A 26,519-nucleotide genomic window follows, 5' to 3' on the forward strand; every position below is an offset into this window, starting at 1 on the left:
AGGAATTTAGAATAACAGATAATTTCAAGACTAACTTAAAAATTTATGAAACCAAGACTATTTTGAAATATTTTAGCAAAATTCTTTTGAAAGACATGATTATGAAAGGAAAGTTTATAAATCAACTTGAAAAGGATTTTAAGCTTATAATTGTTTCTGTTACATGATCTGTTTTCTGAATTCTCAAACTCCCTTGAAAACTACTATTTCCAGGAAGGGTGAATATGTTTTAGCAGATAATAAAAACATTTGTAATCATGAATTATATAAATATTTTTAAGCTAATTTCAGTACTCTTTACCACCTCTTAAGTGTTTCAACTCAATAGGCAAATATGATGATGCTGTATTTTTGTTTTTTTGATGATGCTACATTTTAAGGTGATCTGCTTCTAAGGAGGAAAGCATTAAATTGTCAGAATGAGTGTGAGGACAGCTAGTAAGTACTCCTTTGTAGGCAGCTTAATCTATAGTCCATTAAGAGTGAAATGAGTTTTGATTTTAGGATCAAGACATTACCTGTAGCTGCCAGATCTTAGGTAAGAGAGATGCCAGATGTAAAGAGAATACAGCTGAGTTCCTGCCACTCTGCTTTTCCCATAATAGGGAATAGATGAACAAGATGACAAGCAGGAGGTCTTCTAGCTCTCCCTTTGTGGGTTTTTCAAGGTGTGGTTCATCTACTTGCTGTTAAATGGTATACACAGTGAACTGTAGATTTATGTCCATATTCCAAGTCTAAAATCATCTAATATGTACTTAGAATTTATTGAAAGTAGGATAAAAAGTTAACCAGACTGAAAAACTTGTATTAGTATCATCATAGACATCAATAACAGCCCTCTTGGGTAGTATTTTGAAATGAGAATATAAATAAGCCATAGAACCAAGTAGAACTATTTCACTTTTTTAACATCTAGGTGAAAAGGAGATATATCTTGCTCTTTAACACTCAGTTCCCACCTCCATCTTACAGGGAAGGATATGAGAATTTCTTTGATAAGCTGCAACAATACGGTATTCCTGTGTTCATATTTTCGGCTGGTATCGGTGATGTGCTGGAGGAGGTTATCCGTCAAGCTGGTGTATATTACCCAAATGTCAAAGTAGTGTCCAACTTCATGGATTTTGATGACAATGTAAGAATATCAAATCATTCTTCATAATTTTAATATCAGAAAATATTTTAATCATATAAATACATTTTACTCTTTAGTGTATTATATACTCATTAAATTAGGTCAAGTTGGTGGGCCTTCTTTGGGACGTCTCTCTCCATGGGCATGTCTGTGTCCATGTTTTAAAAGTAATATACCCTTCTTAAACTTTGTTCCTGAAGCTGCAATCTAATAAGTAGTAAAACTTCTTTAAATTTAATGCAGCAATTCTGTACATTTAAGTATCTATAGATAAGAGAAAAAGTGAATTAGAGGTGATGTTATTGAATGAGTTCTAAGAAAGACAATATATTATGATAAACCTATAATGAAACCATTTGGGTAGGAAACAAATGAAAAGTAAAAACTGGGTTTTCGGCACATTGTGTTTAACATTTAAAGTGGCCCCTAGAAAGTCATTAACTTCTCAGAGCCCTTCTTACCTATCATGAATGTGAAAATACAAAAAGTAGAACTTGTAGAACCTATTCTTTCAAAGGATTTATATTTTAAACAGGGGCTGCTCAAAGGATTTAAAGGAGAACTAATTCATGTGTTTAACAAACATGATGGTTCCTTGAAGAATACAGAATATTTCAATCAACTAAAAAACAACAGCAACATAATTCTCCTGGGAGATTCCCAAGGGGACTTAAAAATGGCAGATGGAGTAGCCAATGTGGAACACATCCTGAAAATTGGGTATCTAAATGATAGGGTAAGTATACAGATCTGTCATTTAATTTTAAGGAAAAAAAAATTAGAATGAAACTTGTAGAAAATTGTTACCACAGGTACCTGAGAAAGTAGTTATTTAAAAAACATGTCAGTTGCTCTTTATCCCTTCACTTTGATGATGATTAAAGGACTTGACATGCACATATGCTTTCTGTAGGTTTTGGTGGGGAGGGAGAGTATACCTTCTCAGTGAGGCATCTCTGGCCTTTCCCCACTGGAAGCTGGTATCATTCCCTAATCAGAAGAATCAAAAATGTCTCTAGATATTGCCAAATATTCCTTGGGCACTCTCTCCCTAATTAAGAACCATTGGGCTAGAGAGAAATCATTTTGGGAGAAAAACCACTGTATGGAAACTTTGTATGTCAATGAATTTAAAAAAAATTTTTAAGTATTTCTTCATAGCAAAGCTTTTATGAAAACAAGTTACTACATTTTACCCAAAAGATTTGATGTAATAGTGAGATTTATACTGAGATTATTTACTTCTCCTCCCTGCAATATTAATTTTTGTGATTTTTTTTTTTATTATTGATTAGGTGGATGAGCTTTTAGAAAAGTACATGGATTCATATGATATTGTTCTAGTAAAAGATGAGTCACTGGATGTAGCCAATTCTATCTTACAGAAGATTCTCTAAACAACCATTCTTCAAGAAGACCTCTCACCTATGGGTGCAATTGATGAAAGAGCTGCTCATCTGTTCATCTGGCTAAAAGACTTTTTTTATTTATAATATATTCTTGCTCTTGGAGTTTTTCCTCGGTATTACTCAAGTATTTTCAGATTTGTTGAATCCATCAACTGGAAGTTCCTATTTCTCCACCTCTCTCAACACACTCCTCACTATATATTTTTTAACAAATTTTTAAAAATTCTTAGAGCTAAAATTGGAAAAATAACCCCCTACATTTCAAGAGTGACTTTTGTAGCTTAATGTTATTATGACATTTTTGAGGAATCTTTTTACATTGGGAAAGTTTATAGAAGATTTAAAAGTTTTATGAAATGATGAAATAATGTGCATGATTTTAAGTGTTGTCATTTTTATAATTTGGGTGAATTACGCTGATGATATTAATCATCTCCTAAAACTTACATTTAGTTCTTTTGTTTGATGAAAATCAGTATTTACCAAAAAATATTGGTACTTAATGTTTGAAAAATATCCATTGGTATCGACATGTCACTTAATCATTACAGAATGTTCTGTATCAAAGCACTGATGATAAACATGAAATGAAAAGCCTTTGTAATTCTGGCAAGACTATTATTATTCATTCGCAAAGCCTGCCATGATTTTCTTGCATGTATGTGTGATGTATGAATCCCAATGTCTTTGTCATAGTGCCTACTTAGGTTATTTTCAGATTTATACACTATAGGAATAAAAAAGATTTTTCCAGAGAAAATTTAATTTGCCCTTCAGAAAATAGTGGGGCCTGGGAAAATTGTTTTCCTCCTGTGAAAATATTAGTAAAAGAGGTACTTTGTTGTACGTCTAAGCGTTTCAGAAACAGCCATAGGCAGAAGACAAAATGTTGCTGGGTCTCATGGTGACTAAAATAGAGTACTTCAGCATTAGGAACCAGTATGCCTCTCTGTAGCCTGACTTCCCATTCCAAATTTTGGCAGCCCTATAATTGGTTTACACATGGCTAAGTCTTGCCATTGTGATAAATTTGATCCTGACTCTAGCCCTTGAACTGCAGTCTGTGAGCAACTAGTTGGTGTTCTTAAGCATCTGAGCCATGATACAGACAAAGCATGTCCAGCTAGTTCTGATATCCAGTATGGGCAGTAATGTCTAGTCCAGTCATATGTGGTAGAGAGGCAAGGTCTTGTGATGCAAACCTTTTTCCTGCATCCCATCTGTATTCTCCATCACTGCTTCTCTCTTTTTTATAATAAACAAAGCTCACAGTGGCAGAAAGTAGACTGTCCCCACTTAGGTATTTCCAGAATGGAACTCAAAACCAAGCTTCTTGCTTTAAAGCAGATAGCATGGCATGTGCGTGCATGCTAAGTCGCTTCAGTCGTGTCCTACTCTGTGACTCCATGGACCATAGCCCACCAGGCTCCTTTGTCCATGAGATTCTCCAGGCAGGAATACTGGAGTGGGTTACCATGCCCTCCTCCAGGGGATCTTCCCCGCCCAGGGATCTAATCCCAGTCTCTATGTCTCCTGCGTTGGCAGGCAGGTTCTTTACCACTAGCGCCACCTGGGAAGCCTGTGGCATGGAGGCAGGATGGGGTGTCAATTACCTGGAGGACTTTTCCACATAGAAAAAATTGGGACTCCCTTATCAAATGATAGCTCTTTACTCCTGTGTTTGCTATTAGAGCTTGCCATATTGGCTATTTTCCAAAGGAGTTTATAATATGCGTCCACAAACAAGCACACTGTGTGGTCTAAGTGTAAAGAATACTGAAGTTCTGACCTGCTTTCTTGTCACTGCTCAGTCAGTCACCTCCCTTTAAAATAAAAGCCATGAGAACAGTCTCTACAGCCTCTTCTAGCCACTGCCAGTTTAGAAATGTCAAGACTTGCTGTGGGATTAAATGTGTAGGGTGAGGGAACAGGGTGCTCCCGTGTCTGGTTTGAGCAAATGGGTCCAAGAGAATGAGGGAGGAGCGCAGGCTTGGATGGAAGGTGCTGGGAAGGGCGTGGGAGCATACACTCTGTTTTGGGCCCACTGAGTCTGGGATGCCTGTGAAATGTACAGAGGATACCGTAAGGGGACTAGAGCTCAGAGAAGAAAATTTGAGCAGTATAAATCTTGTCTGCATTTAAATGATATTTAAGTAGGACCACTTTAAGCTGCAAGGAACTCCCCTAAACTACTGAAATTCCAACACTAAGGGTGACCACACAGTATCAAACACTATTTTAAGAATATCCACAAATAGGAGTAAATAATTGCAAGTAGTAGTCTTATTTTATAAAAAGACTTCAGATCTCCAGGAGATCCAAGGGAAGAAGGCTTCAAAGAAAAGCCACTCTGTTCCTAGAAACCTGGTATTAAAGTGCTTACAAAAATTTTGCAGTCAGGCCAGCTTCCCTGACAAAATGACATATCTTCCCTTAGCAACAGAAAGAATGGAAGTGCCAGGCGGCACTCAATAAGCTAGATTAAGAAAGCTAAATACTGCATGGTATCATTTATATATGTAGATACAAAAAAATAAAAAAGTTGAAGTCAGAGGGGAAAAAAGGTGAATACCAGGGCCTAGGGGGTGGGGGAAATAAAAGGATACAAACTTTCATCTGTAAGATAAATAAGGTCTGGGAATTCAATGTATATCATGGTGACTACAGTTGATAGCACTATCATATAGTTGAAATTTGCTAACAGTAGAAGTTAAATGTTCTCTAAAAAAAAATGTGATGTACATGTTAATTAAGTTGATGGGAATCCTTTCACAATGTATATTTATGTCAAATCATCACACACCCTTGAAATGTCTTAAACAGTTTTTTTAATTACACCTCAGTAAAGCTAAAAAGCAAAAGCCAATAAGGCAAAGACCCAAGAAGAGCCAGCATTTCAGTCTGAATCTAAAGGCCAGAAAAGACCAGTGTTTCAGGTCAGCAATCAGGCAGGCAGCTTAAATACAAAAACAAATACCAGCTAAAGTTTCCTTCCATTCTTGAAGCTCTGAGGCTCACAGTCCTTAACTTCCCCAGAGAAACTTATTTTTTATTCAGCCAACCTGCCACTGTAGAAAACAGCCAGTGAAGAAATTCAAACAGGACCAGCTAGAGATCTAGGGTGGAGAAGAAGCACAAGATACTCATCTCCGTGAACATGTGTGAGTATAAAGACGTCACAAACCAAATGCATTCCAAAGGGCAATTCAATTCAACAGATGATTAACCTATCTAGTGCACTCAAGGAATTCTGCTAAATGAAAAAGCTGCGTGGCTGTGTGCTCCACAGAACAGGGTTACGGAACATTAGTGACAATGGCAGCAGCAGCCAGGAAGGCCATGGGCACCTCCTTCCCCTCCCAAAAGCATACAGAATCCCTGAAGTTGCTTCTGCAAAGAGTAAGCCGGGACTTCCCTGGTTGTCCAGTAGTTGCAAGTCTACCGCACAATGCAGGGGACACAGGTTTGATCCCTAGCCGGGGAACTAAGATCCCACATGCCACAGAGCAACTGAGTCGTGTGCCATAACTAGAGAGGCCATAGGCTGCCACTAAGACCTGATGCAGCCAAATACTTTTTTTAAAAAGAGTAAAGCAGAACATTCGCTCTTTAAAAACTATGTAGTTTTTCTCTCTAAATAAGCCAGTTATTTTTCCACTCCAACCCCAACCCTTAACCCATTCTACACCTTCCCCTGCACCCCAAAACACTGATATCTGAGAACACCAGCCCCTGAGCTCCTTGCACTCTGGCTTCAGATTGGCTTCAGCTGATGGGAGCAGGACAGAGAAGAAGAGTGTTTCCTCTCTCACCACTCTGCTCGCTGCCAGCCACAGTTCTGGGGGTGGCTGTCCCTCCACCCACTCCTACCAGGCAGCCCCGCCCAGGCTCCCCCGGCCCTTCAGTCCCAGCGTTAGAACAGCTCCTACTGTTGACGCCCAACGGTGGTCATGATGCCTCGGCATCCTTACTGCACCGCCCCACCCCAACGCCACCACACTCGTGTAGAGTCCTTTCATTCGCTTCTCTTCAGAAGTCCCACTTCAGTGTATGTTTCCAGCCTAGACCCTGACAGATACACCCCCTTTCTACTGTACGGTGATCTTCCACTTCTTTCAACTCAGTCCTGCTGAGTTTTTAACCAAGGGGGTTCTGGGGGCGTGGCGTATTCTCATAGGGGAAATGAGCCTTCAAATAAAACACAAAACCTGATAATTCAATATTTTATATATGAAAAATTCATTTTCCAACATTTGTTCCACTGAATGAGTGCACAGCATTTTCAGGAACTATTTCAGGGCTACATCAGTACAAAATAGTTTAAATTAGGCACACAAAGTCACTTCAAAAGGAAAATCATTAGTTACTTCAGGGTGAGTGCCACCACCACGAGGGGACAGAGGACATAGGCAGCAAGGTGGTCACTGCATAACATGAGGACAGGTCAGCAGGCACAGTGTCCTCGCAGAGAGAGGCCCTCAGGCCTTAGGGTACTTCCCTCTCTGGGACACAGGGGTGACAGAAATACATCACTTTGTTTATGCTCACCTGTTGGGATGACATTTCTGTCTTGGCTACAGTGAGATAACTCGAGTGTGACTGAGCCATCAGCCCTACTTGTATCTATCTGATCAAAAGATTCAGGGCGGGAAGAGAGGGTGCTATGGGTTAGAGTGATGGGAATAAGAAAGAGTAAAGCAGACAATCTTACATGACAAATGCAGAAACAAATTCTCTACTCATGGCACAACATGTCTTATGTTTGGTCCTCTGATTTTCTTTTTAACCTCCAAGTTACCTGGCCAATAGAAGGACCACAACAAGGTGGGATATGATTAACCGGAAAAGTGTGTGTATATGTGTAGGCATGATGGAGACTGGGCATTACCAGGTGTGTGTGTGTGTGTGTGTGTGTGTGTGTGTAGGCATGATGGAGACTGGGCATTACCAGGTAGGGGTGTGTGTGTGTGTCTGTGTCTGTGTCTGTCTGTGTGTGTGTGTGTGTAGGCATGATGGAGACTGGGCATTACCAGGTGTGTGTGTGTGTGTGTGTGTGTGTGTAGGTGTGGGTATGTGTAGGTGTGTGTGTGTGTGCGTGTGTGTGTGTGTAGGTGTGGGTATGTGTAGGTGTGTGCGCGTGTGCGTGTGTGTGTGTGTAGGCATGATAGAGACTGGGCATTACCAGGTGTGTGTGTGTGTAGGTGTGGGTGTGTGTAGGTGTGTGTGCGTGCGTGTGTGTGTGTGTGTGTGTGTGTAGGCATGATGGAGACTGGGCATTACCACATCTTGTACAGGCTGCTAAGAAGTTTCGTGTGTGTGTGTGTGTGTGTGTGTGTATAGGCATGGTGGAGACTGGGCATTTGTACAGGCTGCTAAGAAGTTTCCTGGGCTGTCTGGGAATACTGCTGGGGCCTGCCCTCTGTTTTCTAGCCACCTGGAGAACACTTTGAAAACACCAGCAAGTTAAAAACATTTTTAACCCTCTTTATGTAGAGATCTCAGACACATTTTCTTCTGTTCCCTCCAAGATGATTACAGCTTCTATATGATGCTATTTTCCTTTAACAACAAAACCACCTACCCAGAAGACTCACAAAACAATAGCTGACAATGCAACATTTCCAATATTCTACACCACCCATGCTAAGGCCCCCACACTGATTTTATTTAGTATCACTGGCATCAGCCTAAAATTCTCACCATGTCTTATCAGCCCACCCCGATGTTATGTCCCAGGTGCTATGTGACCCATCTACTACCTGCTGACCATTTCCTTTCTGAGAGATCCTCGCACCCTCGGTGCACATTCTGCCACAACAGGGGGCTTGGTATCACACAAGTGGCTCGTGTCAGGTTTAGAGTTCATCGTGTTTTGTCTCCTGGTCTTTGAGTTTAAATTCCTCAGCCGTGACCTTCCCATCTCCATTTCGGTCCTGGTTGGTGAACATATTCTTCACGATCATCTCAGCATCAAATCCAGGAGCGAGTTTCCCTTTTCCAGATGCCACCTGGGCATGAATGTACTCTGAGAACTGGAGAGAAGGGGGCAGTACAGACCATGAGACAGGGTAGCCGAAGACACCAAGCTGGAGCCTGAACAGGGCGGTCCTGGGACAATGGGGTTGGAATTTGAGTCTGAGCCAGCAAAACAGACAAAAATCTTCTGAGCTATACGATCTAGATTTTTTCCCTCTAGCACACATGCTCAGTCGCTTCTGTCGTGTCCAACTCTGCGACCCCATGGACCGTAGCCTACCAGGCTCCTCTGCCCATGGGATTCTCTAGGCAAGAATACTGGAGTGGGTTGCCATGTCCTTCTCCAGGAGATCTTCCTGACCCAGATGTAAAACCTGTATCTCCTGCATCACCTGCACTGCAAGCAAATTCTTTATCTCTGAGCCACCAGGGATGGCTTTTAACTTCTGGATGCAGGATAAAAACCTCTAACAAAATGACTATAAGAGTGCTTAGGTTCCAGGCAGCCAGTACCTAGCAGTCATTGGAACTATCCTGTTTCCCTAAATCAACACTTAGTTTTCCACCTACAGCTGATCCCCTAACCATCCTTGCCTCTGAAAATTCATTCATTCATACAATAAAAGCTTACTGTCTACTGTATGCTGAGCAGCATCCTAGAGCCTAAAGATATATCAATAAACAAACAAAACATTCTGCTCTTGTAATTCTAGCATTCACTAGTGGAAAAGATGCACTATTAAAAAGGAACATTTAGAATACTATGCAAACACTAACAAAGGAACATTTAAAAGGTAAGTAAACTACATATTAAGTTAGAAAGTAAAACGCTCCAGAGAAACAAGAGTGGAGCCAAGTCAGGAAGATGAAGAGTCCAGGCAGGGGAGCTGGTTTAAGTATCAGTTTGGTGGTCAGGGTAAAAGCACAGTGCTAAAGAGAAGCATGTATGGAGGCTTAAAGGAAGTGAGGGAACAAGCCCGACAGTTACCTAGGGGGAATGTCTGCTGAGCAGAGAACAGCCGGTGCAAAGGCCCCGGGTGGACACACGCCCAGTGTGTTTACAGCACAGCAAAGGGAGAGTCGATGGAGGGGAAGGGGCAGTGAGCAGGCGGTGGGGGGCCTTGGGGGGCCCTTGTGGGCCACCGCAGAGACTTTGAAAATAAAGGGATGTATGGTCAGGCCAACCAACACAGCTGCTCTCTCACTGCTCGGCCAGCCCTTGCTTCACGTACGCCCTACTCACAAGAAACCCTGCCCCCGCTAGTGATCGCTGTCCTCTTTATGCCAGAACAGCTCCACCTGCTAGTTTATTAAAGGGAAATATCTGCCCTCATGATGGTCTTAACCTGAGGGCCTGTGAGGGTCGTGTCCTAGCTGCTGGTTTCCTTGGTAACTGCATGAGCCAATAGGACATTAATTCCCCCATTAATGGTAGCCTCCTCCTCCCCCAGGTAGTAAAGGTTCCTGCTATGTCCTATCTGCCATACACCATGGGGGTGTCACTCCAGGACCTTTGCTGCAGACATGGAAGATTCCCTGTTCAATAAGTTGTTGATGTCTCTGTCACCATCTCCAGGCTCTTTCTGCTGTCTCCAGCCTGGACAACTACAAGGCTTTGGGGCCTGTGGAATGCTGCCTGACAGGAGGCTTCTGCAGAGTTCTGAGATGAAGCGAGCCCTGCTCCAACTCACCTTTTAGAAGGACCACTCTGGCCGCTGTGAGGGGCAAAGGTGTGAGCAGGAAGACCTCTGCAGAGGTCCAAGCGGGAGGTGATGGACACTGGACTGAGGTGCTATGGAGCGGAGGTGGTGAGAAGTGGTCAGGTTCTGGGTATATTTTCAAGAAAGAGCTAGAATAATTTCCTGATGGATTTAATCTAGCCTGTGAGAGGAGAGAAGAGATGACTGGGTGCTCTCACCTGAGCAACTGGAAGGTAAGTGCTGTCATCGAATGAAATGGGAAAGGCTTTGGGTGAAGCAAGTTTGGGGGGATATTGGGGGTTCAGTGAATGACGATGTCAAGTGGGCAACTGATACCTTGGTGTGAAGAGGACAGAAGACAGGCCCGGAGCTGCCAATCTGGAAGCCATCAGGATGAAGACGATAAAGCCTTAGGGTGGGAGGGGGTCACCAAGGGATGACATCAAGGGGGAGGAGAGCAAAGTTCAGGACTTAGCCTGGGGCCTCCACTCTGAAAAGCACTGGGAGAAGCAGCTACCAGTGAGGCAGAAGGAACCTGGAGAAACTGTGAGGCAGAAGCCAGGAAAAGAAGGCATCTCAAAAAGGAAACAGCTGTGCTAAAGTAGGCTTGAGAACTGACCATTGGGTTCAGTGCCTGAGCAAGAAACCAAGTTCAGTGGGTATGGAGGATAAAGACCCAACAGGACTGGGTGTAAAAGAGATTAGGAGGGAAGGAATTGGAGGCAGGAAAGACAGACAACTCTTGAGGCTTCTGCTGTAAAGAAAGCAAAAAAAATAAATGCAAAGATGCATCAGTAAGGGAAAACAGCAGCATGTTCTTAAGCTAATGGGAATGGTCCAGAAGTTGGGGAAACGTGGACGACAGAAGAGAGAAGGGGAGAAGGCTGGAGCCGCGTCCTTGAACTAGGAGATGGGAACAGGCAGAGGCCTGAAACTCCCCAGAGCCGTGACAAGACAAAGACTCTCTTGCCCAGCTCCACAAAGGGGGGTCTCATACAGGAGAAACAACATAGGATCTAGATGATCAAGACATCTACAAACCACCAGATGGCTGTGCAAACTTGGGCAAGCCATTTACCTTCTCTGTGCACAGCTGTTTTCTTCTGAAAAATAGGGGTGATTACATGGCTGTCATGAGCGCCAAGCAAGATAATATATGTGAAAAATACTTAGCACCATGCAGGCCGCAGTGAGCACCCAGGAACGAAGAACTGAGTCCAGATCTGTGAGCCGTGGAATCAAGCCCTGAACTTCTCAGGGCCTCAGTTTTTTTTTTTTGTTTGTTTTCTTTCTTTGTTTTTTTTTTTTGTAAATGCAGGTACAAAGTTTATCATTAGAGACATAGCACAGCAACAAGTGGGAAAGAACATAGAGAAACAGTTGGTTTAGTTACTAAGTCACTTCAGTCCTGTCCGACTCTGTGTGATCCCATCCCTGGGATTCTCCAGGCAAGAACTCTGGAGTGGGTTGCCATTTCCTTCTCCAGGGCCTCAGTTTCTTCAAAGAGGAACTGTGAGCTTCAACAGAGGACTCAGTGTGTGTGCTCAAGCACCTGACACACGAGCGTGCAGTTTACAGATCACAAGGAGCAAGCAGCAGTATCCTCACTCTGAGTGGGTTCACATTCAGGATGGGTGCCCCAGCCCAGGGACTTTCCCTGAGCTCCTTGGGCCCCACTTCTATTCAACAAGGTCAGTTACCTCTTCCAGGAGGACTTCTCCATCACCATCCTTGTCGATCTCTTCAAAGAGGTTGGCTGACACCTCGCCGTTCCATACGAACATGTACCCCTCTGGCAGGCCAGCCACGAGCTCCAGCAGCTCGATGTCAAACACCAGCACTGCACTGCCGGGCACTTCTCCATCTGCCACAGGACAGGGGTGGAGGTGGCATTAACCACAGGGCAGCGAGCACGCCCCTCTGCCCCCCGCCCCAACACCCAGGCTCCAGCAGCCTCATGGATGGAGGCATCTCTTGTGACAGAGGCATCTCTTGTGACAGCAAAAAAGTTCAGCCTCAGCAAGTGGCTTTTCCAAACTGTAGGCAGTGAGTCTCAAATCAATTTAAAGAATGGTGACCAATGTTTTTTAAATTAAGGGATAGAATAAAATCAGAGTACATTATACATAGAAAGGATAGATACTGCTTTATGAAATTTAGTATTAATTATATAAATATAAAACTAAATCCATATGTACTATTGTTGTTCAGTCACTAAGTCATGTCCAACTCTCTGTGACCCCATGGACTGTAGCCCACCAGACTCTTCTATCCGTGGGGTTTTCCAGGCAAGAATACTGGAGTGTGTTGCCAATTCTTTCTCCAGAGGATCTTCCCGGAGCAGGGATCAAACCCTCAGCTGCTGCATTGGCTGGTGGGTTCTTTATCACTGAGCCACCAGGGAAGCCCATATGTATACATATACTAGGTATAAATTGTATGCTTATGCATAACACTAATTGGGAGATAAAATGTAATTCTTACTGTGTGTCTTGGTGAAAAAAAGCTTAAAAGCAACTAGCAGAGACTACAATGGTAGAACTTTTGAATAGATTTAACCACAGAACTTTAAGAATAATACATTATGCCTTAAAATCATGAGCCATGATATGATTTGTAAACACAAATTCTAGAACAGAATATATAGTATGGGCCCAAAATAACTTATAAGTGTGTGACTATAAACAAATGCAATGTGCATTATTTTTAAATTATATATTGTAATTATATGTCATGGGAGTATGGTCTTACAGGATACATTTTTTTTAAGTGTTTTTTCTCAGATTGGGGAAAATAGCATAGAGTATATCTTCTCCAATTATTTAAAAATTTTGAAAAAATCAAAGTGCCTATCACTTCTGTAAAATAGCACTTCCCATCTACTCCATCTCCAGACAGCAGAAGTACAAGAACTGAAAAAGAAGGGGTTCCCGCCAACCCCCATGAGGAGGGTTCATTTTGGCCAAAATCATGATTCAAACCATAATAGCTGTGAGGGCAACATACCACCAGTATTTCCACAACTTGACACCAATCTTTTCCACAAGGAAATCTCCTTAGATAGCTTACAGTTTCAGCATTTCACTGTCCCAGGAAACAGTTTCCAAAGGAAGCACCTAGCTCACCTGGGAAGTCCTTTCGGTGACATTTCCCACGCGTGGGTTTGAAAAGTCAAGGGTTTTTTTTGTTTGGTTTTTTTGTTGTTGTTCTTTTTTTTTTTTTTCCCACAGAAACCCCTGCTTAATCCCATTAACATGGCACTTACACCAAATTCATGGGGTTTTGAAACAAAAATGCTAAAGATTTGAATAAAAACCACAGATTTTCTGGGTTGGGGTTTTAAATGGAAGAAGCATATTGTGTTAGAACCTCAAAAAGCACAAAATACAAACAATGACCATGTCCCAGACGCCTTTTACTACTGTTACAGACTCACCCACGCCAGCCTCGCCATAGCCCAGGTGGGGAGGAATGATCACAGTCCGCTTCTCTCCAACACACATCTCTCTGAGACCCATATCCATTCCCAACACGACCTGTCCAGATCCTAAAACGATGTTATACGTTTTGCCTAAATTCCACCTGAAAATGAAACAGAAGAATCTCTGGTTAGGCCATCAACCCACTGGTACTTGAGCATGTCCTCCTGAGAACATGTCAGTTCTGTGATCTTTCTGCCAAAGATACAGAACCCCTGTGGAATCATAAGGACACAAACCCGCACTGAGGGACAGTCTGCAAAACGACCAGCCTGTAATCGTCAAAGGTTTCAGGGTGAAAATCAAGGGACGACTGAGGAACTGTTTGAGAGTTTGAGGCATACTGCAGTGAATCCTCTTGCTATAAAAGACCTTACAGGAACATTTGGCAAAACAAGTGGGATGTGCATAAATGCCTGCTAAGTCACTAAGTTTTAGTCAGTGTTCTAAAATTTTAGTCAGAAATTTTCATGAAAATTTTAAAAATATGTAATGTAGTTAAGACCCAGATTTGCATTCAGCAAGACCTGAGTCTGAATCCTGGTTCTGCCACTTAATTTGACAGAAATATAATTTTATAGTTTCCTCATCTATAAAACAGAGATAATAACAGCTATCACACAGGACATTCTAAATAGCATATAATATGCTTGACACAGAAGAGAGCAAGCATCAAGAGCTCAATAAATGGACAGCCTTGAGAGTGTGACATGCTTGTGCCTATAACAGTCTATGACTCCAGAATAACAGTTAACTTAGGCCATGGTTTTAATGAGCCTTGATGTCCAAAATCCCAAGGGAATCCAAATAAAAGTCACCTCAATCAGTACTGAAAGTAAATCTATTTTCAAATTGATGCATTCCTATCACTTCCTAAAAGCAAACAATGGGAATATTCTTCAAATCCAAAGAAGAAACGCCTCCTGGCTATCTTGGCACCCCCTTGATATACATCACCAGCTGGTGACAAGGAAGGTACCTCCCCTTTGCCTCACCTCTCCTTCTCAGGCTTCCGAGCCTCCTGGGGGCGCAGATGCAAAGCAGCGTTTGCCTCTGTCCTACCTGGGGTGAAAGGGAAACAAAGCCAGTTCCAGTGCACTGGATGCCTTGGCCCCAGGCCCGAGGGAGGGCTGGTCCTCTGCCCTACCCCAACACAACCCGTCCTTTGTCAGCAGCACAGAGGCGCCCTCACACTGCCTCTCTCCAGGGACCCTGGGCAACTTCCCATGGGACTATTGGGTTTCAAAATCTTACAGAATATGCAAGAACTCATTGAGCTATCAAATAACAAGTGTGTATTCTTTTCTGAGGCCAGTTTCAACACACATGAAGAGAACCCTCTAAGCAAGCAACTTGTTTTTACGTGTCATCTCTAAAAACCAGCTCATTCTTTTCCCTCAAGTCATCTTTTTATTTTTGATTTGCCAGTTTTTGTCTCGGACATTCTCATCATTCCTTCTGTGTATTCCCGGCTTCCCATTGCTTCCTGCCTACGGGCAGCCCTCTCTGGCTCTCCACCGACGTTCCCCTCTCTCCCGTCCATCACAGAATCTCCCAGTCCCGATCAATGAGCAACAGCAGCAGCACCTGCCAAGCTGACAATAGAGCCCCCATGGGCTTGGGGTGGGACCAGACCCCGTCCTCCAGAAGCAGCTCCTCCCCCACACAGGTAAGCCTTCTCCTGCCGCACTCGCCACGACCCTGTTACTCTGAAACTTCCACCCAGAAGAGAACCCGCAGGGACGCCCAGAACACTGCTCTTTCGTCTCAATGTACACGTGACACAAATGACTCCGGTGGTTCAGAATGGAGTCTCTGGAAAGAGGAAGGAGCGTCACGTGGCTCCTGCATGCTCTGTAAGAATATTGTGCATCCGCCAAACACGCCTCAGAAGCAGGAAGACGGATTCCCCCACCCCACGAGAGACGCATATCCTGATCCACCAGAGAAGAAATTCCCTTGTTCATTTCCCACCCCCACTTCCCCTTTCCAAAGCTGTAGGAGAACCAACAAGAATAGGAGCGTCAGCCCCAGCAGTGACAGCTGGCCATCGGCCTTACAGACCGTCCTAACCTTGCTTTCCCATGCACACGCTCACTGAACCCAGAACAAAGGAAAGCCATGCTTCTTCCCCACTGTCCTCACAAGTTTCTAATCATTAGTGCAGCGAGGTTTGTTGTAAGCTAGATTCTCCTGTAAATCTGGGTCCCAGGAGCTGGAGCATATTTCATTGATTCTACAATGCATATTTTTTCACATTTTAATATCTCTTGACTTGGGATACATCTTACAAGAGACATCATGTTGTTATTTTTTGACAGCGTTCTTAGTTTCTTGAGATACATAAAATGATGCTTCTAACAACCAACACATTTTAGATCTGATGAAATACATTAAATAGGTCTCACAGCACCAAAGAGAATGCTCTGAGGAGTGCGTCCCTCAAGCTCTTCACAACTGGCCACACTCTGTCACCTGAGGCTAGAAGACAAAGGGATGGTGAGAAGGAGATAAGACCCTCTCCATCTAGAAGTAAATGCAGTAGCACATATTTATATGAAGCTGTTCTTTCTCCTCAAGACTAAACTTAGGATTCTAAGCTAGGCTCAGTACAAAAATGGATGTACTTATATAGAGACACAAAGAAAGGCTGAAAATGTTTCCTTCCCAAAGAGAATAGCATATTACCTTGACTCAGATGGTAAAGAATCCGCCTGTAATGCAGGATACCTGGGATTGATCCCTGGGTTTGGAAGATCCCCTGGAGAAGGGAACAGCTACACACTCCAGTATTCTGGCCTGGAGAATTCCATGGACAGAGGAGTCTGGCAGGCTACAGTCCATGGGGTCGCAGAGCTGGACATGACTGAGCGACTTTCACTTTCATAAATAATCTAAAGATTCAGATACATAAGGAGCAAAGCTCCTTTTACCTGCATGATATTAGTATACACTGCTGATTCCTAGTGATATGGTTTTAGATTCATCCCAATTAACATTTATAAAATACTTCCTTTGTGTTATGTTCTGGAGTAACACATACTCCAGAGGAGTAAAAAGATGAATAAACATGTTGAGTATCTAAGGTGTTCAGACCAGCAACAGTGATAGAAACAAAAACAACTGTAAGGTGTGTGTGCATGCTCAGTCTCTAAGTTGTGTCTGACTCTTAGTGACTCCATGAACTGTAACCCACCAGGCTCCTCTGTCCATGGGATTCTCCAGGCAAGAATACTGGAGTGGGTTGCCATTTCCTCCTCCAGGGGATCTTCCCAACTCAGGGATCAAACCCGCGTCTCCTGTGTCTCCTGCTTTGGCAGGCAAATTCTTTACTGCTGAGCCACCTGGGAAGCCCCCCAACTAAAAGGCAGGTAATACATAAAACATTATGAGACTACAGAAGTGAGAACGGTTGATTCTTCCTAGGAACTAGGCAAAGACCTTGCGAAAAGGGAAGGCACTTCGACCAGGGCAGAAGTTGGCCAGAAGGAAGGATGAAAGCAGTGCACATCCCGCACCACAGCACATGGAACCCCTGGGAGGCGGAAGATGGACCTCAGCAGAAGAGGAGACTGGTGAGGCAGAACGGAGCTCACAAGAGAGCCTCATGTGACTCCAGAAAGACTCTGGAGTTTGGATTTTATCTGTGGGTTAATTTTTAAAGACAGTAGTTACGAGATCTTTTCAGACAGTTTCAAGGGGACAAGATGAGACCGTTCAGAGCGACCTCTTAGAACAGTGCACCGGAGTAGTGATGTACACTGAAGATACACAGTGCAAAAGGCATGGTAATAAAAGCCCTCAGTGAGTATCTGGGGAAAAGGAAAGGGGGGCCACGGGAACACCGACTGTTATCCGCCAGGCCCACACCCCACCAATCCTGCTGCCCTTACGTGGAATCCAGCAGGGTCCCGTCCAGAAGTGAGGCATTGTAGTGATACTTGAGGTAATCCCCTTTCTTACTCAGCACTGAGCAGTCGGGGGGCTTGTAGTGGGATGTGATGCTGATGGAGTCTGATGGGTTGTGAAAGTCAATCACGTGGATGTCAAATACCAGCACAGCTGAGCCAGGGATGTTCCCTAGAGGACAGACACAGGCAGTTAGAATAGCAGCAGGACACCTGGCTCCCCGGTGTCACCAGGTATTCCTCACAGACCTCAGTGAGAAACACAGGGACCCGGCTATGTAATCCTAGGGATGCTGGAAGAACAGAGCTGGAAGGGCTGCTAACATGTAAACTAACTCAGTTTTGTAGACGGGGAAACTGAGGCACAGATTTGTCCAGGGTCCAGAGTCAGGAGCACAGTGTGGACTAAAAGCCAAGACACTGCACTGCTGCCCCATGGAATGCTGAAGCCTGAAAGACTCACAGCTAAGTTCATCAGAGATGAGAAAACTAAAGCTCAGCCGGATTAGCACTTGCCCGGCTCCTGCTAGAAGAGGTGAGCTAAGAAAATCAGTTAGAGAATGGAAATCACGGTAGTGCCCTACCACTGCTCGAGAGAAACAAAACCAACAGTAACTTCATGGGGGAAAGTTCCGTTCCGTCGCTGAGTTGTGTCCGACTCTTTGCGACCCCATGGACTGCAGCACGCCAGGCTTCCCTGTCCATCACCAACTCCCGGACCTTGCTCACACTCATGTCCATTGAGTCGGAGATACTATCCAACCATCTCATCCTCTGTCGTCCCCTTCTCCTCCTGCCCTCAATCTTTCCCAGCATCGGGGTCTTTCCCAGCATCAGCATCATGGGGGAAAACACCTAGCTAAAACTGGCCCATATACACCCCTTAAGATATGCTACACCTAACAGTTCCAAAGTGCTTTCTGACACGTCCTGTTCTACACAAAGTGATTGCACTTCCACTTTTGAGAACATTATCTCACATCTGAATAATGTTTTACACTGTGTGTGTGTGTGTGTACGCTAAGTCACTTCAGTCGTGTCTGACTGTTTGTGACCCAATGAACCATAGCCTGCCAGGCTGCTCTGTCCCTGGGATACTCCAGGCAAGAGTACTGGAGTGGGTAGCCATGCTCTCCTCCAGGGGATCTTCCGACCCAGGGATTGAACCCACATCTCTTACATCTCCTGCAATGACAGGCAGGACCTTTACCACTAGCGCCACCTGGGAAGCGCATTTTACACTTTACAAAGCATTTTTCACATACATTCTCTCATTAAATCTCTGCAGCAACCTTGTTGGGTAAATATTATCACAAATTCAGGAACAGCAGTTCCTGCATGAATTTAATGACAGCTTCTAGGGAGGCATCAGTTGTTAACCACACTTCCCAAATCATTTCAGAATTTAAATGTAAAAGATCTGTAAACAGTAATACTTAGAATCAAGAATGTATAATATTTTCATTAGCATTTTGCAGACAAGCAAACCAACTCATATATAACTTGTTCAAGAAAATAACACAGCTATCAACATAATTCAGTAGAGATACTTGAACATCAACAGCCCCTCCTCACCCCACAGATCTTCCAACTCCCAACACCCCTACCATGTACTTTTCTGTTTTTTTGTCTGCTTCCTCTCTAACACACACTTAATGGGTAGGTGCTTGTTAACTACCAGGCACTCTTATAAGTGCTTTAGATGTATTAGTTTATTTAATTCTCATTATAATCATATATTCCCAACCTACAGATGAGGAAACTGAGGCACAGGTTTAGACACCTGTCCAAAGTTACCAAGGTGTAATTAGAGAGGCTTGTGCATCTACAGCAGAACACAGGTGCCTGATATTCACTAGTGATGGGGAGTTGCTGATGTGAGCAGTAACAAGATGCAGGATCTTTTCCATAGGAACCAGGTACTGCAAACTGCCATAGGAAGGCTTGGCATAGGAAGGAAGAAGCAGACTCTGCTCAGAAACCAGAGCCGAGGGCAGCTCTCTGCAGGAAATAGCATACACTAACAGGGGTGAGTGTTTGTGGAACCATCTCAGTGGTTTCTCAATCTTGGTTACCGCTTACAATCGACAGGGAATGAACCTTGAAAACATTATGCTCCGACACAGAAAGACAAATATTGTATGTTTTCAATTATATGAGACACTTGGAATAGGCAAACTCATGGAGACAGAAAGTAGAATGATGGTTCCCACGGGCTGGAGGGAGAGAGGGTAATGGAGAGTTTGGGATGATGGAAAAGTTCTGGGTATAGACAATGGTGATGGTTATACCACATTGTGAATATATTCAATGGCACAGAACTGTAAGCTTAAAAAAGTGTTTAAATGGTAAATATGTACATTTTACCACAATAAAAATTAATTCACCACATTCACAGAATAAAAGAAAAAATCAGGATGACCTGAAAATAAAACCCACCTAGGTGCCCCTCTAAGATTCAGATTTAGCTTATCTAGTGCAGTGGTCCGTCTCGGTCTTGGGTGCCATCAGGATGTCCTGGAGAACTTGGCGAAAACACAAAGGGCCAGGACTTTTCCCATGCAGCACCTTTGGTTCTGTAATCTTTTACCTGTCAGGTGATTCTCTTCTGTGATATGCACCAGCATTTGAGAACAGCTGAACTAGGGTGGTACCAGGCATAGTATTGTTCTGTTTTGTTTCCCAGGGCTTTTGTGTTGTTTTGTTCTGCCCCTCCAAGGGGCAGCCAAGTTTAAGGAACGCTGTGCTAAATGGTCTGTAAGTGAGCAGCTGATGCTATTTAGGAAGCCCTCGAATCGTGGTGCTGGAGAAGACTCTTGAGAGTCCCTTGGACTGCAAGGAGATCAAACCAGTCCATCCTAAAGGAAATCAACCCTGAATATTCATTGGAAGGACTGATGCTGAAGCTGAAGCTCCAGTACTTTGACCACCTGACGCAGAGTCAACCAGGGAACAGGCCCTGATGCTGGGAAAGATTGAAGGCAAAAGGAGAAGAGGGCAGCAGAAGATGAAAAGGTTAGATAGCATCACTGTCTCAAGAGACATGAATTTGAGCAAACTCCAAGAGATACTGAAGGACAGGGAAGCCTGGCGTGCTGCAGTTCATGGAGTCACAAAGAGTTGGACACGACTGAGCGACTCAACAACAGGGGTGCAGGCCATGGTTGGTGTAGGAGATTGGCAGAAAAGAAAGCTGCATCTTAAGCAGCTCCATTAACTTCTCTGAAGAAAGCATGCGGATGAAGCCCAGAAAGGGACAAGGACTTGATGGCATTGGGCCAATGCAAATTTAACCTCCCTGTGCCAACTGTATGACTGAACTACATTCAAGATGCCTGTTCTCTTGCTCTCTGTACTGCCCCTACTTGATCAGTTCCTGCTTCACTCACATCACTGTCCAATTCTCTTAATCATAGTGTTTAATTAGTAACTGCCTACACACGTGGCCTGTGCCAGATGCTGGTTTCTCTAGTAACTGATGATGAGCCAACCTGAAGACAGGTCCCCCTATAAATGGTGGCCCCTTCTCCCCAGTGCAGAGGGACAAAATTTACCACCCCAAAACATCTCTTTGACATGTGGATTATTCCAAGTTGAGAGCAAGACCCAAAAGACTCAAATGAAAACTCTCCTTTTTATCTCCTACTTAACTGCCTAAAGAATGTAGAGGACTGTTGGAGGTAGCGGGGGTGGGGAGCTATCACCATAGATAACGACAGTATGAGTTAGGTGTGTAGACAGGGAGGAAACTAGCAAAGTCTGATAGTTGAAATTTCTCTCAGGTCCCAATGTCTGTGTGGCCCAACAAATATCTGTATACCTAACACTTGCTTTTCCTTCTCCAGGTCAATCACGTTCCTCCCTTTTGAAGTCTAAAAACACTACACCCAACATCCTCTTCTGTCTTTGGCTAAAGATGATGTTAAGGCTAGGGCTTCAGACATTTTGGTGAGTTACTCACTTTCCCTAGATTCCTCCCATATATACATGTCCTTAAACTTTGATTTTCTCCTGTTAATCTGTCACATACCAATTTAATTCTTAGACCAGCCAGAAGAACCTAGAAGGGTAGAGGAAATGATTTTCCTCCCCATTACCAGCAAACTTGAAATCCAGCTTTTCATTATGGTACCAGTCTCCTCTCTGAATAAACCCATAACCAATGCAGAAAAGTAGTCATCAATTTTCTCCACTAGATAAGCCTTCTCAAGAAGAGACACGGATGACACAAAATAAAGCTGACTGGCATTTTGGGCCAGAAGGAAGCTCAATGACTCCTTGGAAGCATGGGTTTCCTCTGAGAGCTCTGGGACTTCTCCATATATGGGTATCAACAAGTCACAGCCTAATGGAAAGGCATTCTTCCCACAGGCAGCAAGAGCCCTGGGTTCAATTGAGCTCCATACTAATTAGTGATTGTGGCCTCCGGCAAATGACTCAACCTCTTTGGGCCTCCTGTTCTTAACTGAGAACTGTTTTGAAGTTTGAACGAGCTCATATATGAGAAGTCTTTGAGAGTATGGGTCAAACATTAGCTTCTCTTTTAACTTTTGAAAAAGGGTGCTTAAAAGAAAATGTGCTCAAGAGAGGGGGAGATATAGGTATACTAATAGCTGATTCATGCTGTTGTACAGCAGAAACTAACAAACATTATAAAACAATTATCCTCCAATTAAAAAAAAAAAACGTAATGTGGAAGTTGGGGGGCAGAAAACCATTGAGGAAGTGATGCTTCCACAACCCTGCAGTAGAATTTATTCTCCACTTCAGGGTTGGGAACATATCTAGGCACTCTAAACTTAGGGCTGAACCCCATGAAACAAAGCAGACAGCAAAAAGGGCCAGAGCCTTTACAGAAGGCCTGCCCCCTCCCCTCCATCAACCCTGTAAGAGAACATAACTACAACAAAATGAAATGCTGATGAGTTGGAGAACCCATGAAGAGCCCAGCATTTCTTCCTTCTGCAAATATTTCCCACCCTGTGGTATGTGGTAAGGAAGCCACAGACTTCCTGTGTGTCCTGACACCCTTCTAAGGTCAGCCCCTCCGTAATTAGCGTTAGGTCCTGTGCAAATCCCGCAGAAGGCTAGAGACAGATCCTGTGCAAGAGCACCTGGGTGTTACTTCCCAGGGTGCCCCTCCCTCCGTGGCAACACATGATTCAGGGTGAAGCAGCCTCGTGCCCAGAAAATTTATAAGACTTCAAATGCTTCCCAGAACTTTATATAATTCTTTACAAAACTACCTCATACTTGAGAGAAAGCCAAAAGGAGAAAAATAATTTAACCAAATGTTTTCCATCAGCATATTCTTCTTAGGGAAAGGAAGAATTAGTTCTAAGGGCATAACAAAACAGGGTACTCTGAAAGTATTTGTCTATTCCTGTATGTATTTGTCTAGAAGTAGACATTTACATGGGGCTTCCCTGGTGGCTTAGCAGTAAAGAATTTACCTTCAGTGCAGGAGGTGTAGGAGCTGCAGGTTCAATCCCTGGGTAGGAAAGATCCCAGAGGAGGGCATAGCAGCCCACTCAAGTATTCTTGCCTGCAGAGTCCCACAGACAGAGGAGCCTGGAAGGCTGCAGTCCACAGGGCTGCACAGATTTGGACATGACTGAAGTGACTTAGTACAGCAGAGACATTTACATAATACAAAAAAATAAAGCATCAAGACACTAGACAAACAGGACAGGAAGTGAGGCCTGCTGAATGATCTTAAAATCGTAAGCTATGATTTATTGTGGCTTTATAACAGAAATTTAAGTCAGGGAAAAAAATATTTCTCCATGGTACACTCTAGTTTCCAACCAACCTGGGGCTTCTTAGACCTTTCAAACAAATCCTACTGGGAAAATTCTGAAATCCATATGATACAGTAGTAGAAGTCAGAAGCGGGTTAACAAAATGAATGTGTACAGTCAGCCAGGCCAGCCAGCAAAAAGAACACAAAAGCAAAATAATACTGCATCAACTATTCCTAAGTTAGCAAAACATGGTATATTAGAAAAAAAGAAAGGAAATATGGTTTGGAATAGTATGCAACCATTAAAATTCTATGTAACCTGTTGGCATAAAACATTGTCCACAACAAATTAGGTAAAGAGAAATTACAAAGTAATATGTGTAGATGATCACAATTTTGTCAGTATTTATTAGTGTAAATGGTTATGTATTTCCTTTTACCGATAGATTCACATATACTCAAGATATAGAAGTATACAACCACTTTATGGTTGTATTAGTTTTCTATGGCTGCTATAACAAATTACCAGAAACTTGGTGGCTTAAAACAACAGAAATGTATTCTTGTAACTCAGGGGTCAAAGTCTAAACTGAAGGTGCTGGCAGAGACGCGTTTCTTTTAGAGGTTTCAGGGGAGAATCTGTTTCCCCATCTTTCAGGCTTCTCAAGGTCACCCTCCTTCCTCGGCTTGTGGCCCCTTCCTCCATCTGCTCAGTCAGCAGCCTAGCATTTTCTTCTCTCTCTGGTCTCTTACAAAGATACTAGGAAGTACATTAAGGCCATGATCCAGGATAACCTCCTTATCTCACCTTAATTATATCTGCAAAGTCTCTTTTACCATGTAAAGTAGCACATTCACATATTCTGCAAATTAGGACATGGACATCTTTGGGGCCAGTATTCCATCTACCATAATATTAACGTTAATAATGCTTATTCCTGGCTGGTGAGATTATGGGAAATTTTTATTGTTGATGAGCTCTGTTTTTCTAAAGTCAACATATATTATCTGTGTGATTTTTTTTTTAAAGTTTGCTCTTTGGGTGACAAATATTCTAAAACTGGATTAATGTGATAACCGCTCATCTCAATACATTTACTAAAAATCATTGAGTTGTATACTTAAAAATAGGTGAATTTTATGGCATATCTCAATAAAGTTGTTAAAAACAAAAACCAAAATAATGCACAGTATAGCAAATACAGACAGCAATATTATAATCATCAAACTTGCTCATTATCAATTATCCCACCCCCCCAAAAGAATGGTAATTATGTACCATGACAGAAGGGCTTCCCAGGTGGCTCAATGGTAAAGAATCTGCCCGCTAATGCAGGAGACTCAGGTTTGGTCCCTGGGTCAGGTAGGTCAGGAAGATCCCCTGGAGAAGGAAATGGCAACCCATTCCAGTATTCTTGCCTGGGAAATCCCTTGGCCAGAGGAACCTGGCGGGCTATACAGTCCATGGGGTTGCAGAGTCGGACACAACTGAGTGACTGAACACACACCACGATAGAGGGGCTCATTGTCACTACAACGGCAATCACATTACAGTATATAAACGTACAAAATAGCACATACACCTTAAATGCACACAATGTTATATGTCAACTATACTTCAACAAAAGAAGCGGGAGTTGGCATTTACTTTCAAATAACTCAACAAAGAGAAAATATAGTTTTACACATACAGAAAAAATAAATACATAGCAAGATGTTAACAACTGGTGAATCTAAGTGGAGTTCACTGCACAGTTCTTTCAACTCTGACATAGTTTTAGATTTTCTAAAAGGAAAGCGGGCAGGGGAAACAAGGAGAAACGCCAGAGCCCCTTCTAGAAACTAGAGTTATATCTGAGCATTCAAGTCTGAGGCTGGACTTTGGCTTTTATGCTTCTGCTCTCAAAGGCCCTATTCCAAGCATTGTGGAAGCAGCGATTGGTCTGCCCAGTTGACCCTAGAAGGCACGCAGAGCTCACCTCTTCCTTCCTCACCGTAGCCCAGGTGAGGGGGGACCACGATCCTCCGCTTCTCTCCGATGCAGACTCCAAGTAAACCTTCGTCAATCCCGGGAATCACGTAGCCCTGCCCAATGTACGTGTCAAAAGTGCGGTTCCGTGAGTAGCTGGCAAAGAGGAAAAGAGCTTGATCACAAGGGACGCCGCAGCCGCTGTGCGGTCGGCACCGTGAAGCAGCCAGAGCGCGGAGGCCTCCAGACCAGAGGTGGGGGGCACCCTAGAGCCGGAGGACAAGCCAGGAAACATGCTCCCCTGCAATGGTGAACAAGGGTCCACACACGGCCTGGGAGCTGCTTCCAGCAGAAATGCTCACAGAAAGAAGCCCTCCAGCACTTGGTTAGGAATTGGATGCAGGTTACAAGAAGCAACCACGCAGGAATGTAGCTAATGGAAACAGGACTCTACTCTTGGGGACCATGTTTAGTCAATGAAAACAGCATCAAGGGGTCCTTAAAAGAAACTAAGAATTTCTCTGTTAGCTCTTGTAAACAGTTTTATTTAGAAGTTTTAAAGTCTTCTATTACTCTAATATAAAGTTTCAAAGGAAAGCCAAAAAAGGGAAAAAAAATTTAAAAGAAATTAACAATTTCTCTAAAGAGGAGAACACCTGTTTATGGGAGACATGAATATTTGGGCCGCCAGAAAAGTAGTATATGTACTGAGAGCAGTCTAACTCTCCAACCTCCGCCAGGGCCTGGATGAACCCGCCCTGCTGTAGTTGCTGCTCATCAAGCCTCCTGGTGAGTACCTGCCTTTCTCAATGCCTCTGGCAGGAGACTGGAGCATTCCGCTCAGTGGAGAGATCCAACCTCTCTGGCTCTGATTACACTATGAGTTTGCAGAGAATAGGGATAAATTTCCCAAAGCCTGATGATTCCAGAATAAAATAATAAAACTTCACATGTCAGGTCTGCTACCAAACTGAGCTGCAATGATCTGCGCCCATTACCCACCCTTACATGGTGCAGATGTGGCAAAAAGCTTGTCCTGAAAGAGCCAGTTCACTATCGGTGTCACTTCATCAAACACAGCCCAAGGATGATGGCCTCAGAGAGGAGGGCTGGCAGTGGGGCCAGGGAGATGAAAAGCAGAGCTGTGAGGGGCTCTTCCTTCTCAACAACCCCCAGGGACCACAGAGCCACAGGGCA

At 43.5% G+C, this 26,519-nt stretch overlaps 2 protein-coding genes across 7 annotated transcripts in view; one reads left to right on the plus strand and one right to left on the minus strand.

Annotated features, from left to right (window-relative positions):
• The window catches only part of NT5C3A (5'-nucleotidase, cytosolic IIIA), a 39,086-nt gene extending 35,779 nt beyond the window's left edge, over nucleotides 1-3,307 (plus strand). For all 6 annotated transcript variants that reach the window (XM_065938596.1, XM_065938598.1, XM_065938597.1 and 3 more), the window contains 3 exons: nucleotides 976-1,138; nucleotides 1,674-1,874; nucleotides 2,434-3,307. In XM_065938596.1, the coding sequence (XP_065794668.1) occupies nucleotides 976-1,138; nucleotides 1,674-1,874; nucleotides 2,434-2,535 (466 nt within the window). In that variant the 3' untranslated portion in view covers nucleotides 2,536-3,307. The remainder of the gene's footprint in view (nucleotides 1-975; nucleotides 1,139-1,673; nucleotides 1,875-2,433) is intronic.
• Nucleotides 3,308-6,756: 3,449 nt separating this feature from the next.
• The window catches only part of FKBP9 (FKBP prolyl isomerase 9), a 43,241-nt gene continuing 23,478 nt past the window's right edge, over nucleotides 6,757-26,519 (minus strand). The window contains exons 6-10 of the mRNA XM_065939880.1: nucleotides 25,333-25,478; nucleotides 17,596-17,782; nucleotides 13,660-13,805; nucleotides 11,924-12,087; nucleotides 6,757-8,579 (exon numbers count right to left, since the gene is read on the minus strand). Of these exons, the coding sequence (XP_065795952.1) occupies nucleotides 8,403-8,579; nucleotides 11,924-12,087; nucleotides 13,660-13,805; nucleotides 17,596-17,782; nucleotides 25,333-25,478 (820 nt within the window). The 3' untranslated portion in view covers nucleotides 6,757-8,402. The remainder of the gene's footprint in view (nucleotides 8,580-11,923; nucleotides 12,088-13,659; nucleotides 13,806-17,595; nucleotides 17,783-25,332; nucleotides 25,479-26,519) is intronic.

The sequence above is a fragment of the Muntiacus reevesi genome, chromosome 6 (genome assembly GCF_963930625.1).
Source record: "Muntiacus reevesi chromosome 6, mMunRee1.1, whole genome shotgun sequence".
In the NCBI taxonomy this organism is placed as follows: domain Eukaryota; kingdom Metazoa; phylum Chordata; class Mammalia; order Artiodactyla; family Cervidae; genus Muntiacus; species Muntiacus reevesi.